Genomic DNA, 14,492 nt, shown 5'->3' on the forward strand with positions numbered 1-14,492 from the left:
GAACTTGGGGCCAATTGTAATGGTTTGCTCGCCACGGTGGTTGTTCTGGAGATAAGAAGGTGGAGCAGTAGTTTCTCCGTTTGCTTTCTGCTCCGCAGTATTACAGATGTACAACAATATAATCATATTGCCATCTGCAAATCTCTGATCACAAGCTTTTCCGTCATCATTTGGCTTCAACCTTGTGTCAGTACTGACAATGCTGCTTCCCAATGTCAGGGGCAGTGACCCCAGCAGGTGCTTATTTAATGGCGGCACTACTCGCCATGTCACCGAGTTGTCATTGGGCTTTGTGAGGTTTTAAGTGAAACAGAGTTGCCACTTCTGCTCCCACACGCCCTGGTAGCTCAGTCGCTGTTGGTCCACGGCTGCTTATTCGCCAGATTACTCTGCTTATATTGCAGCTAGCCTCCATATCTGAAGGCTGTTCCCTGATCTGCCACCTGGGGACGCACCCGGTAGTAGTCAGCTCTGCCCCAGGTGCTTTATAGGAAATAACATCTTGTAAATTAAATTTTGAACTGTCTGAATTGAAGTTAATGTATCTGTATATCAAATGTGTAACTGTAAGTCAACAAAAAAAGGGGCAATTGTAAGAGAAATTATTAGTGATATTCTACACATAAAAGAATATAAATTATTCGGCAAGATGGGGCAAAGGTCGCCCTAATGCTACAAGAGGAGCATAAGCGCCCGTGGGTGTTACATCTGAGAAAATTTCACAATGCATACATTCCTAGAATTAGAAAGCCCCGTATGAGGATCAGCGAGGTCACCCAGTCAGGGACCAATCGGCAGGATGATAACAGAAATCAAACTTGGAAAGGTTGGGGAGCTAATAAAACCCACAACACGGAGAGAAACCCCCCTGTTTTGTTTGTTCCTGTGTTCTCACCGTGTGCTACAAGTGTTCATCGTGGTTCAGTTCTTAACTTTAAGAGCTGACCTTTGAGAAGTTCCAGCATGGCAAGATCGAACATAGGCCGTCAATGAGAAGAAGCGTTGACGTAAATCCATAGCAAAGAAACAATGCCTGATTCAGGAAGAGCACGTGAATCCCACGTGGCAGTAAAATCAAGATAGCCAGAATCTTCACAAAGAAGGAAGGACGGAGAGAAACGAAACAGTGTAGATAAGTACTTTCATATGTTCTAGCCCCTTTTAGAGAAATTGACTAACAGTATGGAAAAGAGTGTGTTTCAAATATGTGATAAAAGGAAGTATGAAGAATTGAAATTTATGTGAATAACTCTATACCTTTGGACTGAACTTTAAGAACTATTAGTTTATTAGATATTTTGTCGTGATCCACTTGAAGGAAAATATCATCATCATCATCATCATCATCATCAAATTCCTGCCATGTACCCTCAAGGGGTGTACAGGATATGATAGTACTACATGAAAAAAATTACATCATTACTAACTTCCTATCTATAATTTTCCTCCAAATCAGTCTGTTACTTGCCAAGACTCAAACATTATCAGATCTTATATTTCTGTCATCTAAGGCACTTTATACTGTATCAATCCACCTATATCTCGGTCTTCCTCTGGGTCGTTTTGTTGCCAACCTGGCAGAGAACACTTGTTTTGCTAATCTTTCTTCGCCCATTCTGTTTAAGTGACCATACCACCTGAGATTAGCTCTGCTAGAGGGAAAATATTAATGCGCTAAATGCCTAGCTGGCCTAATGAGTTGTAAACTAAAATGTCAAATAAGTTGAGAAAATTGAATTGTAAAGATTTAGAAATCAATTTTTATTTTAAGAATGAGAGAGTGAGAGGAAGATAAGAGTTTAACTTAGTATTAATAATTGTTTTGTTCCTATATTATATTAAATAATGAATTCATTAAAATTGTTTGATACCTTTCATACCTGTATTTCTGACCATGCTGACTGACCCTGACCCTTCATAAAAATTTCGAACCTGTGATCATATATGTGCGTGGGGATATCCCAATTAAGAGAGAAAAGGGGCATGACTGCAAATAAACTAGAAAACCTAAGGCTTCTGAATTATAGTAAGTGTATTAGTAGCACCTGATACCCTATAACTATCCTTAGGCTGAGTTTAACATTACCCTTAAGGCCCAGGCTGGTGCAGTAAATAAATTTGCATGAGTGAATAAGGATAGTTTATAGTGATCAGGGAACAAGTATTTCTGGGGGCCCCAAAAAAAATTGAGAAATTTGAGATAAGCGATAAGATCACATATTCAAGTAAGATAGACGAATTAGGGATACATGAAGTTAAAGATAGCAGATAGAAGCCAAAGTATGTATTAGAAAGTAAATCACGCAAAGAATAAAAAAAAGGGATAAAGATAAAAGATGTAACAATGGCGCAGACCTGACGACGAAGAAAATATAACAATATGAAATGATCTGTTTTGTGTTCTTCGGTAACAGATTTCGAGGAAAATTGTAGATAGGAAGTTAGTAATGATGCAAGTTTTTCATGTAGTACTATCATATCCTGTACACCTCTTGAGGGTACAGGATATGATAGTACTACATGAACTTGCCAAGACTTGCAAGTTCATGTAGTTTGATCATTTCATCATCAAATTCCTGACAAGGAATTTGATGATGAAATGATCTGAGATGAATTGTTCAGTTGTTTGCAAATGATACAAATTGGGTACAGCAATAGTCAATAAAGATATCAAAATTTTGCCAGATGATTTAAATAGACTAGCAGTATGGGCAAAGGAGAATGGATGCCATTTTAATGTGGCAGTGTAGTTTTGCATTTTGGTGCGAAAAAAATCACCACTTACCGTATTGAAGGAACTGGCCTAGTTGGCCAAGTGGTTAGCATACCACCCTCCAGCCAACAGATTGCCCAGGTTAGAATCCTGGCATGCACATGGATGTTTGTAATTGTCTTTAGGTGGGAGATGAATTTCACCACCTGGTGTGTGACCACTGCCCTGTTTATTAGAGGCCTTGAAATGGTTTGAAAAAGTTCCATGTTTGGTCTGTAGATCAGCGTTTCCAGCTCACCCATGGTACAAATGTACTATAGGTTTCTAATAATCTTCCATGGGTGGGAAACACCCACGAATGGTTATTATGAACATAAAAATCCTGTACTCCAGGAAATTGATGGAAGGGATTTAGGGGTGTTAGTGGATAGGAAGTTGAAGTTCAGAAGGCATATTGCAAAAGTGGCTAAAACAGCTCATCAGATTACTTGATTACTGAGGAACACCCTGACATATTATACCTCTTTATAGGGCCTTGATGTCTATCTTGAGCATCATACAACACTTCCAAGGGCTCTCCTCCACATCACACAACCTGCTATACTGCTTAATCTTCCACCAACACACCTCATCACTACCCACCATATACAGCTCAGTAATGGTATTTTTGTGTGTTCTTTGGTTGATATGCACCCGTATGGCATGAAAAACACAATGTTTGTTATGGGGAAGGGAACCTTGCCATTTCTGTATTAGATCAGCTAACTCAGCTGGAATTTAAAATACCCGCATGAAGATTACTCTTATCACACAAAGAACTGAACTAAAGTCTTTTCCTGTCCAATTGCACTACAGAGATGCTAACATTTTTGAATAAAAAATTGGAGGGTCAGTTTCTTATTTCCTATAATTAATTATAGACAACTTTCTCCAAAAATCATCCTACATTTGTAATATGATCTTTCATTTCCCAGTGGTGTAGACAACATGCTTTTAGCTTTAATGTTTTTGGAAACCAGTAGGCAGTCAGTCTTTCCTCTTTTACCATTGCTGAAGTTAAGTGCATTCCTGTGTATGTTAGATAAGAGGCACCATTCCTATTCTTAATAAGTATTTATTTTTTATGTTGTTATTTGGTTGATTATGCTGATTGAAATTCCAAGTTTTTTTACCAGGAGAAGATGACTACTTGCTGCACCAAAGATGGACTAATTTGGGAATATATGGAAGGGAAAGGTCTAGCAGGAGTGAGAAATGTTTAGGCATTGGAAGGATAAATATCACTTCAGGAGTTCAGTTCCTCATAAGGCTACACATTTTGTATATAATAAATTTTGCTAAAATTATAAGGTCATATGCATTATTCATTAAATCTATTTTTCCTCCTTACTTGTTCTTTTCTTTGTATTTGGCATATTTGAGATAGGTACTGAAGATACAACTACTGTTGGCAAGTTTTCTACATTGAGCCTTTTCAAAGTTTAGCTGTATTAACGATGGACTTAACAAGTATTGTGAGCTTTTTTTTTTTTTTAAAGGCTTTGAATGAAGCTGAAGTTTGTCTCAAGCTAATTATGATAAACTATTTTCTTTTCTTGGATTGCCCAAGCACACTTGTTGGAAAATCATGGTTTGGCAGGATGGAAATTTTGAAAAGAGTGGTTATGAAAATGGAAACATGAGTAAAAATGGTTATGGAGTATGAAAACAATAGTTAAACCATGGAAAGGAGAAATAAAAATCTTGGAGCTTTTCCCACTTGACATTGTGTGCAAAGTGCATGAGGTTTTAAATGGCAGAAAAGGGCATTCCACTAGATGAAACTTAGTAATTTAGATCACAATCTCATCTAAGAGGAGTGGTCACCTCCACAGTATACCAGTAAGGAATACTGGGTAAGAAAAGATTCATAGTGTTGGGCAAGTGGAAAGATATTGATATGAAATCTAGGGAAGATGATATAGAATGTTAGTCTTAGTGTTCCAAAACATCATTCTGTATCAGTTATTCAAGAGTCAGCGTTCTAGTGAAAAGCCAGAGTGGAAAAAATGTGGCATACTGTTCTTTATAAGAGGTGATTTTTATTTGTGTAGGAATAAATTCAGCAAGTAAACTTTGGGCAATGTTAATAATACTGAAGATGCTAAAATTTTGAAATTTGCAAATAAATTTCATTATTTAAAAGCCACATTGATATGAGGATGATTTATTTTTAACAAAGTTAATCTAAAAAAATAATCGCAATGTGTATAAATCCTTGGTAATGCTTTTCCAATAAGAATAGAAATAAAATAGTTATTTCTTTGAATAAGTACGTAAATGTGTGTTAGTTACTTAGTTATTTTTGCAATTGCATTTTGTTTGAAGAAAGTGTGGAGAATGAGCATGCGCAGACATCTGAATGTTGTGGAAGGAAATGCGAGGTCACCATCAATTAAATTCTCCAGTACATTCATCTACTTGGTGTTTGGGAAAGAGTAATTTGTATGAGGGTGAGAAACCTTTATGGAATGCTAGGACTGCTTGATGTGAAATTGGCTGTTCTCTACATACAGATAGTTGTGAAGATATTTGTGCACAAATTTCACTTGCTTGGGTAAAATAAGTATAATTTACTTTTGTTACTATCAGAAAAACTTGCTACCAACAAAGTGTGAGCTATTGCATTTGGGATTTATTTATTTTTTTTTGGAGTGGGGTGGGGGGGGGTGACAAATACATCCAGAATATGGAATAAAAGGATATATGAATTACTTAGTACTATTCTGATACAAAAAAAAAAAAGGTTGGGACCAGACGTCATGAGTTGGAATTGAAGCAAATGTGAATGATTCAGTACAGCTTAGGTATAAACATGGAATGGGAAGAGACTGCTCCAAGACCAGTGGTCAAGTTATGTGCATTTTCTTCTATTAGATTCTCTCTCTCCCTCCCTCCCTCCCTCCCCATCCCCAACTAAGCAGTTACAAGCTTCAGTCTAGCCATAGTATGAAGCTGAAGTTTTTGTTACAAGTCACTTGCAACGTGCTGTTTTTTTTTTTCTTGAATTACCGTGGTACACATTGGAGAATGCTTAAACATTTACAGGAACATTCCCTCTCGCTCTCAAAACAGTGTTGATACTTGCCAACACTGTTTCGTTTCATTATCACTCACAGAGAGCCAGAACGTGAAAGCAAAGGCTAAAGTTGGTCACAACTCACCAAAATAGCGATTGTCAAGTTTTTGAAGCAGTTTCAGGATAATGAAATGTTGAAAGTTATCTCATTTCACATTTTTAAGTTATAACAACAATGTGAAATATAACAAAGTATTACTTTGGAGATGTGCTTTTTGTCTAAATTTGTGTATTATATCTAGGCAGATTTATGAGTGAATAAATAGTTATTAGTAACTGTAGTAATATTGGTAACCTGAAATTATACTTAAGTTTCATTTCAAAGGAACAGTAAGGTGCATTACGTCATCACAGTATACCAGTATTACCAATTTGACCAGTCGTTGACACTATACTAACTTCTCACGTGTGTGAGTGGGGAGAATATATACATAAAATTACATCTGTAGCTCGAGTTCATTAGGTTTAATTATCTAGAATACTGTTATATTTAGGTAGCTGGAGAAGATTTTGAACATTTTACTAGGTTGTGATTGCCTACGAGACTATTCTGTTTGGTGCCTAGTATTAACTGGCCTAAATTCATTAAGCAACCAGCAATTGCATAGTCTTAAGACTGTATTGTCTGGAATGTTCTCAACTACCTAAAAATAACAGAACTCTAAGTAAAGTAATTAAACCTAATGAATAGTAGTGAGTTAGCTGTGGGAGAAAATCAGTTATCAGTTATACGGTGATGCACCAAATCCTTTCCTTTAGTGTTACACGGTGATCAGCATTCATTTTACATAAATTATGGACTCTACAACCATGCTATAAATAATTATTTTAATTTTCTGACATTTCAATCTTCATATTAAGGTCATCATCTGGAGTACACACGCATATATATACAGAGACAAGCTAAATTACATTTCACATAGTATGCTGAAGAGAGAATGATTTGATCAACAGTTATTCTACTGGCCTGACCTCTAGTGAAAATAAAATTACATTAAATAAATAAAATAAATTAACTACATCAAAGCTATATTCTATTTAAGACCACATCAGGAAAACGTTCTTTTCTATAGATAGTTTTGTTACAGTGAAAATGATGTCCTAATTCAACATGACAATTGTTATATTAGATTTAAGATCCTGAATTACTTATGGTTCTATTTAAAATTAACTCTTACGGAGAAAGATTTAGTGGGTAGAATATATGCCTTCCATATGTTTGGGATTTTTAGACCATCATTATTGTTAAGATTAGTGCTCAAGAATTTCTTGGTACACTTTGGAATTGACTTTGTCATACACAGCCTACCTGGACTCTCTGCAGTCATACAACCCCATATCATGACAGAGGTTTAAAATTTCACAGAATGTTTCATGCATTCTTTATCAAATGCGTCTTGCTTAAGATGCCAAACACATATTCCTCAATGACCATGGGATACACAAAACATACTTTCATTGCTAAAAAGTACCTTTTTCCATTTCTCTTGATCTCACGAGTCTTTGCTTACACCATCTCACTCTAGCTGCCTTGTGCTTGGAAATCAGAAGTGGCTTCATCTTAGACACATGTGATTTAAAACCCAATTTGTGAAGTCGTCTCAACGTCATAGATTTAGACACATTCACACCTAGTTCTTTCAATCTCCCGTGAAAATACCTTACACTTTGGAAGTGGTTTTTCTTCACGATATTCTTCAATCTCCTCTCATCTCTTGATGTAACTATTAGCTTTCGACTGCTACTACGATTATTTTAAAAACTCCGATTATTAGAATACTGTCTCACAATACTGTATTCGTGCTTGCTTGAGAACATTTCAATTCCTTAGCTATAAACTGTTGAGTTTGGCCTTCTTTGTGTAGAGACACCATACAAAGCTTCTTAGCTTCTGATAGGTCATTCGTTCGACCCATGTTTAGCAAATGATTAACTGAAATCAAAACGCAAATGATTCCTCACACGAGTCAGTCCCACAGGTACTGAAATGTATGCTATTTCTATGTTCTCAAAACCAACAGGAAAAATTTGGAATACAGTAATCCCCTTTCCTTATTTGCGGGTTTGTTATCTGTGGTCAACCCTACTCCGAAAATATTGAATAAACAATTCATGTATGTTTTAAACTGCTTGCTGTTCTGAATAGCATAATGATATCTCACGCCGTCCTGCCCATGACATGAATCGTTCCTTTTTGTCCAGCTTATTCGCTTTATATACGCTACCCACCCATTAGTCACCTAGTAGCTGTCTTGGTTATCAAATTAACTTGTCACGGTATCGCAGTGCTTGTGCTCAATTAAGCTTTGCAGTATTTTACTACTTGATGGGCCCAAAGCGTAAGAGTGCTGGCAATTTGGATATGCCAAAGAGGAGCTATAAAGTGCTATCTTTAAGTGAAAAGGTGAAAGTTCTGGACTTAATAAGAAAAGAAAAAAATCATATGCTGAGGTTGCTAAAATCTATGGTAAGAACGAATCTTCTATCCATGAAATTGTGAAGAAAGAAATTTGCACTTTTTCTGTCACATCCCAAACAAAAGTTATGGCCAAAGTGCACAATGAGTACTTAGTTAAGATTGAAAAGGCATTAAATTTGTGGGTGGAAGACATGAACAGAAAACGTCTCCAATTGACAGCAATGAGCCAGAAACTATTGAGCAAGGGATCCCCCCCCCCCTGAAAGGAGTGACACCAAGCCATTTACTGTAAGTAAGAGATAGTTGCACAGATTCAGGTATAGGTTTGGACTAAAAAATATAAAACTTACTGAAAAGCTGCTGGCTGAGTTGAAGTTGATTAAAGAGAAAGGATACCATCCAGAAGTCTTCAAATACAATGAAACTGGGCTCTTCTGGAAGATGATGCCCAATATAACCTACATTCATAAAAGTGTGAAGGAAGCACCAGGGCATAAAACATGGAAGGACAGATTAACTCTGTTAGTATGTGGCAATGCTGTAGGGTAGGGGTCGCCAAACTTCGTCGACCCCCCTTCAAGAGTTTCTTGACTTTTTATCGACCCCCTCTATTTTACTATTACGTAATTATAATAGGACACTTTGTGTCCAAACAATCTAAAAACTCACATAAAAGACACTTATGTGAGTTTTTAGATTGTTTATTTTATAGTTACAGTGTTTATTGTATGTATGATATAGTATATATTATTATATTGGCTTAATGTCAAAGGGATACGTTTTTGTTTTTGACGTCCTTCTTAACATTACATATTTGATAGGAGGGATAAATAATATATCACATTTAATTTAAATAACAAAATAACAATAATACAATCTTCCTTATGTATATGAAAATAAGACTTTTATTAACTTAGTATACAATTTACTAACGTTGTCAACATGAAGGGTGTGCTTCGTGACTCTTGACAAGATTAGCAATGTTGGGTTCAAAATTAGTAAGTTTCAGCCTTAAATTGCCATGGAATTCTATATCTAGCTTATTTCTTTGTTTTGTTAAAATGGAATTAACATGGCTGAAACCAGCTTCAACCATGTACGAGCTTGGAAATGCAAACAAAAAAGGGGAGTACCAGTTCAGAAAGTTTTAGATATTTTTCTACAACATTTATATTTGTCTAAAAGTAACTTAAAGTCCTATTTTTAAAAAGTATCTTAGCTTCAAGATCAACTGACAATTCAATAAGTTCATCTTGTAAATTACATTTGATATTTTTAATATCTGCAGAAAATGGAGTGATAACCCAATCTGGAATGTGCATGTTTTCAAATTTTCATGACATTGCTCCCAAGATTCACTCTTAATTGTGTTGTCATTCAGAATGGAGGTAATCCAAGTTAACCAAATTAAATATTACCCGTACAATGATGTTTTATATTTTTCAATCGACCACTGCTGTAGGGCATATGATAAAGCCAGGTGTAGCATACAGAGCGAAGAACCCACATGCTCCAACTTACCTGCCCATGTTCTGGTAACATAATCAGAAAGCTTGGATGACAGCCATCTTGTTTATAGAATGGTTCCACCAATGCTTCATCCCAGAAGTGAAAAAATACTTGGAAGAAGGAGTTGGAATTTAAAGTCATATTAATAATAGACAATTCACCTGGCCATCCTGAATCTGTTTGCTATGAAAATGTTGAGGTTGTGTTTTAAACTCCAAATACAACCTCATTGCTTCAGCCCCTTGATCGAGGCATTATTCAGTTTATCAAAGCCACATACACCTCTGCCTTGTATTTAATCACATTCAATCAGCAATTGATGCAGATTCTAATCTGGACATAAGACAGCGCAAGAAATCATTCACCATTGCTAACGCAATAACATTCATCAAAACTGCGATGGACGAATTAAAACCAGAAACTGTAAATGCCTGCTGGAAGAATTTATGGAGTGAAGTCATAAATGATTTTAAAGTCTTCCCAAGGATCAATGGAGAAGTTAGGAAAATCATTCATGCAGCAAGACAATTTGGTGGAGAAGGATTTGCTGACATGCCTGAAGAAGTGGATGAACATATTGAAGGCTATCTAATGAGGAAGTGGAAGAACTGTTGAGTCATCTACAGAGGAAGATGAAAAAGAAACTGAAGCAGAACAAGCAATGTAGACATTACCAAAATTTGCCAAAGTGTTTTGAATTGCAGAGACATTAAAGGACAAAATTATGGAATACGATCCTCAGACGGAATGCAGCATTACAGTAACCTGTATGATCACAAAAGGGTACAACCTTTGCAGCAACACTTCGATGAGTTAAAAAGAGACAACTTCCAAAAAGTTTCAGCAAAAAAATCTCCAACCATCGACATCGTCATGGCTCTGATCCTCCTTCTGACGTATCTTTAGAAGGTCAATAGTAGCCTAACGCAGCCATTGTATCATCTCACATCATAACAAGCAGAAGAAGGAAGAGTACAATAAGATGTATTTTGAAAGAGAACACATTTATATAACTTTTATTAGAGAATATTATTATAATTGTTTTATTTTATTATTACTTATTATTAGTTATTGTTGTTCATCTCTTACTGTACTTAATTTATAAATTAAATTTTATCATAAGTATGTATGTATAGGAAAAAGCATCGTGTATATATATATATATATATATATGATTCGGTACTATCCATGGTTTCACATATCTCTGGGGGATGTTGGTTGGAACCTATTTCCTGCAGATAAGGAGGACTAGGGTATTCTAATATGTTGAATCATATTTTGTAATTATTTTCTATTTCAATAAGTTAGAATTACAAATCATTCAAAACATTTTCTTTCATTATTCTAATTTTTTGATTCAGAGGTGTAGTATGAAGGTTGAAACAATGAATGCTTAAAATTATTAATCCAACATAGTAGCAGTCTCCAGAAGGAAATGGAGCTTGAATGTTTAAATTTCATTAGCAGATTAGAGAATAAATAATCTTTGTTCAAGCTAATTTTTAAAATTTGTTTTCTTAGATCCTGTGTGGTTGTGACATTCCTTCTTGGGTAAACCGTTTGGCCTACTTCAGTTCATGTGTTCCCTTTTTGCAGCAATGTCTCCCTCGAGAGTGGTTAACTCCTATAGCACTTCAAGCCTCAATACGTGACAGCATAGAGTCACCTACACACCAGTCACATAATTTTTGACAGAAACTAATTTATTAAAGGAACTGTACATTTTTATTGGCAGTGTATATTCCTTTGAATTGTTGTTGTGGAAAGATGTTAAAAGAACTAATAGAATGCAATGCTCAAGTGATTTTCTTTCTATAATATTGAACTGATGTTCATTGTATACTTGTATTTCACGTTTTATAAACTGAGAGCATTTTTTTAAAAAGAATTGTTATTGCAGTTATCTTTCTTTTTTTTTTTTTTTATAATGAAATTGTACTTGTTCTTGCATTAGCTCACACACATCATTATATATGTATATATATATTTTTCCTTTTCAAATATTTGTGGTGAATAATATTAGAATAAGTAGAATGCATAATTATATATTGGTGTTTAGCATGACATCTGAAATATTACATTTTCTGTAGTGACAATCATTTATGTCCATACATGAGTAGACTAATTTTGCTGTTGTAAGGGCATAATTTGTATTTTATTTATTATTAGTTCAAAAGTTTGTTCTAATAGTTACACGAACAAGTTTAACACAGATGGACTGAAGTCTTTTATATGACTTGAAAAAAAAATATAAATGACAATGTATTCAGTACTGGAAACACAGGAATTCTTACAATTATGATGAAATAGTTAATTAAGGTAGAATATCTTAAGTTGAATACAAGCATAAAAACCAGTAAGCTGTGATGTAATCAAATATAATTTAAACTATTCCACCCGTATATAGTCCAATGTGCCATCTACCTGCTTTTCAGTCCCATTTAATCATGTATAATTAAGATTTTATTTACTGAGAGTTATTTATCATTAATATTTTTGTAAGAAATGACAGTTATTGAAATATAAAAGTTTTACACCTTCTGTAAGGACTGATGTGTATTATTTACTGTTTGTACCAGTCTGTTTTCTAATGGATTAGCATGTCATCAGCATAACACTATATCGTTATGAACATCGTTAACCAACCAGCGATTGATCAGATAATTGAAAGATTACTATATATAAAATCTCACCCACAGAAATTTTAACTGCATAGAGTTCATGGTCGCTAGAGGGCCAGACGGTCGGTCGCGTTTTCAGAGAGCTCCAGAAAGCTAAGTATAATTTTGAATGAAAATTAGAATATAGGTTAAAATCATAACGTAATATTGTCTAATTTTGGTAGCTTGTTGTGTTTGTGTGTTTTTGGTGTGAATTCCGTTATTTAATTTAGTATTTAACGATACGTTTCATAGATTTGAATATGGTGCCAATGCGACGTAAGATAATGGCGTCCAAAAATACGCCATTGTTCAAAAACTATAATGTGAGAGAATTTGTCCAATGTGATGTGTGTGGCATGTATGCATTCCTGAATGAGGCTGGAGTTTGGATTGAAAGTGATAGTGGTGAGAGAATGTGCAGAAAGTGTAAGCAAAGTGAGGAGTTGAAGTATGTGTCAGGTTGCTAGAGAGAGAGAGTTATGGTTAAAGACAGCCAAAATGTGAGTGAAAATAGTGGCTTGATAGGGAATTGCGATGTACAAGATGATAATGAGAGCGGTGATCTAAGAAAGAGTGAGAGCAACTATACAGAGGTAGAAAATAGTTTGAATGATAAAAAAATGAGGAATTATTTGTAGGAAGTGAGATCACTAGGTTGCACGCAGTGATACAGAATGCGCAGCGGCAATTAGAGCACCTGCAAAACTCTTTCCAGAGTGATTCGGCTAATGTAAATAAACAGCATAAGAGTGCAAGAGTTTCCAAAATGAAGGAAAGAGTGTTGTATGGTGACTCGTTATTAAGAGGAGTGATAGATGGGAGTGTAACTAAATCGTACTTACCAGGTGCGAAATTTAAGAATGTAAGTGAGAGTATTAGAGTGCAAAAACAGAGGGTGAAAGAATTAATAATTGTGGCAGGTACGAATGAATTGAAAGGTGATAAATTTTTTATGAGAGAGGACTTGAAAGTATTGTTAAGGGTAGCGAAAGAAAAGAGTGACAGAGTTAGAATGGTGAGTCTGTTGCCGCGGTATGACAGAGAGGAGGTTAGAAGGAAGGCCATAATCACAAATGACATCATGCGCAGGTTATGTAGACAGTGTGGTGTGGAATGAGTTTGATGGGCAAAAGGACTTATACAAGATGGATGGCCTGCATTTGAATGGACTTGGTGTGTAGAGACTGGAAAAAGTGTTGCTGAATGAAGTGAAAATGGATCTGCAGAACCAGGGAAACTACCAAAGAGGGGGGTGGAGTGGATATGCAGACATCAGTGAGGCAGTTGAATGTAAAAATGTATATAATGTACCCGAGCCAGCACTAGGGACAAAAAATGGGAATGGGACATTTAGAATAACGCTTCAAGATAGGGGTGGGACAAAGGGATCACTGCATTTCATGTATACTAATGCCAGGAGTATTAGGAAGAAGAAGAATGAAGAATTTTTGGCCTTGATTGGCTCTTCCTGGCCACAGATTATTGGCATTAGTGAAACATGGCTGACAGAAGATGATATAGTTAGTGGGATAGAATGTGTAGGTTGTAGTGTGTTTAGGAGGGACAGAGAGAATAAAATGGGGGGAGGGGTGTTATATTGATGATAGCTGATGAACTGCAGCCCAGGAGAATTGAAGTTGTATTGCAGTATAGTGAAAGGAGCTCATTTGAGGCTATTTGGTGTGAGATTGAGACTGGCAGAATGAAATATACAGTTGGGTGCTGCTATAGACCAGGTGATGGAATAGATGGTGGAGATAGTATGCATAAACAATTGATGAAATGAGTGGAAGGAGGGTAATTATTATGGGGGATTTCAACTATGGTAACATTGATTGGAAGGAGGAGAGGACACATGTGAGGAAGGAAATGGATTTTATTCCATTATTAAGGGATAACTATCTGAGACAGCATGTAATTGAAAATACCAGGGGTGTGAGAGTGCTTGACCTGATAATAGCATCTGAGAATTTGACTGTAATGAATATGACCATGTTGCCACCTATTGGTGAGAGTGATCATAAGATCTTGACCTGGGAGGTGGCTAAAGGTGTGGAATTTTTGATTAAG

At 35.7% G+C, this 14,492-nt stretch overlaps 1 protein-coding gene across 2 annotated transcripts in view; it reads left to right on the forward strand.

The window, feature by feature from the left end:
- Nucleotides 1–12,300, forward strand: part of LOC150102666 (deubiquitinase DESI2-like) — a 105,078-nt gene extending 92,778 nt beyond the window's left edge. For both annotated transcript variants that reach the window (XM_090398824.1, XM_090398825.1), the window contains exon 6: nucleotides 11,281–12,300. In XM_090398824.1, coding sequence (XP_090254950.1) covers nucleotides 11,281–11,451 — 171 coding nt within the window. In that variant the 3' untranslated portion in view covers nucleotides 11,452–12,300. The remainder of the gene's footprint in view (nucleotides 1–11,280) is intronic.
- Nucleotides 12,301–14,492: the final 2,192 nt, after the last annotated feature.

The sequence above is a fragment of the Typopeltis vanoorti genome, chromosome 10, assembly GCF_054136105.1.
Source record: "Typopeltis vanoorti isolate ZY-2024b chromosome 10, IOZ_Tvanoo_1.0, whole genome shotgun sequence".
NCBI classification, from domain to species: Eukaryota; Metazoa; Arthropoda; class Arachnida; order Uropygi; family Thelyphonidae; genus Typopeltis; species Typopeltis vanoorti.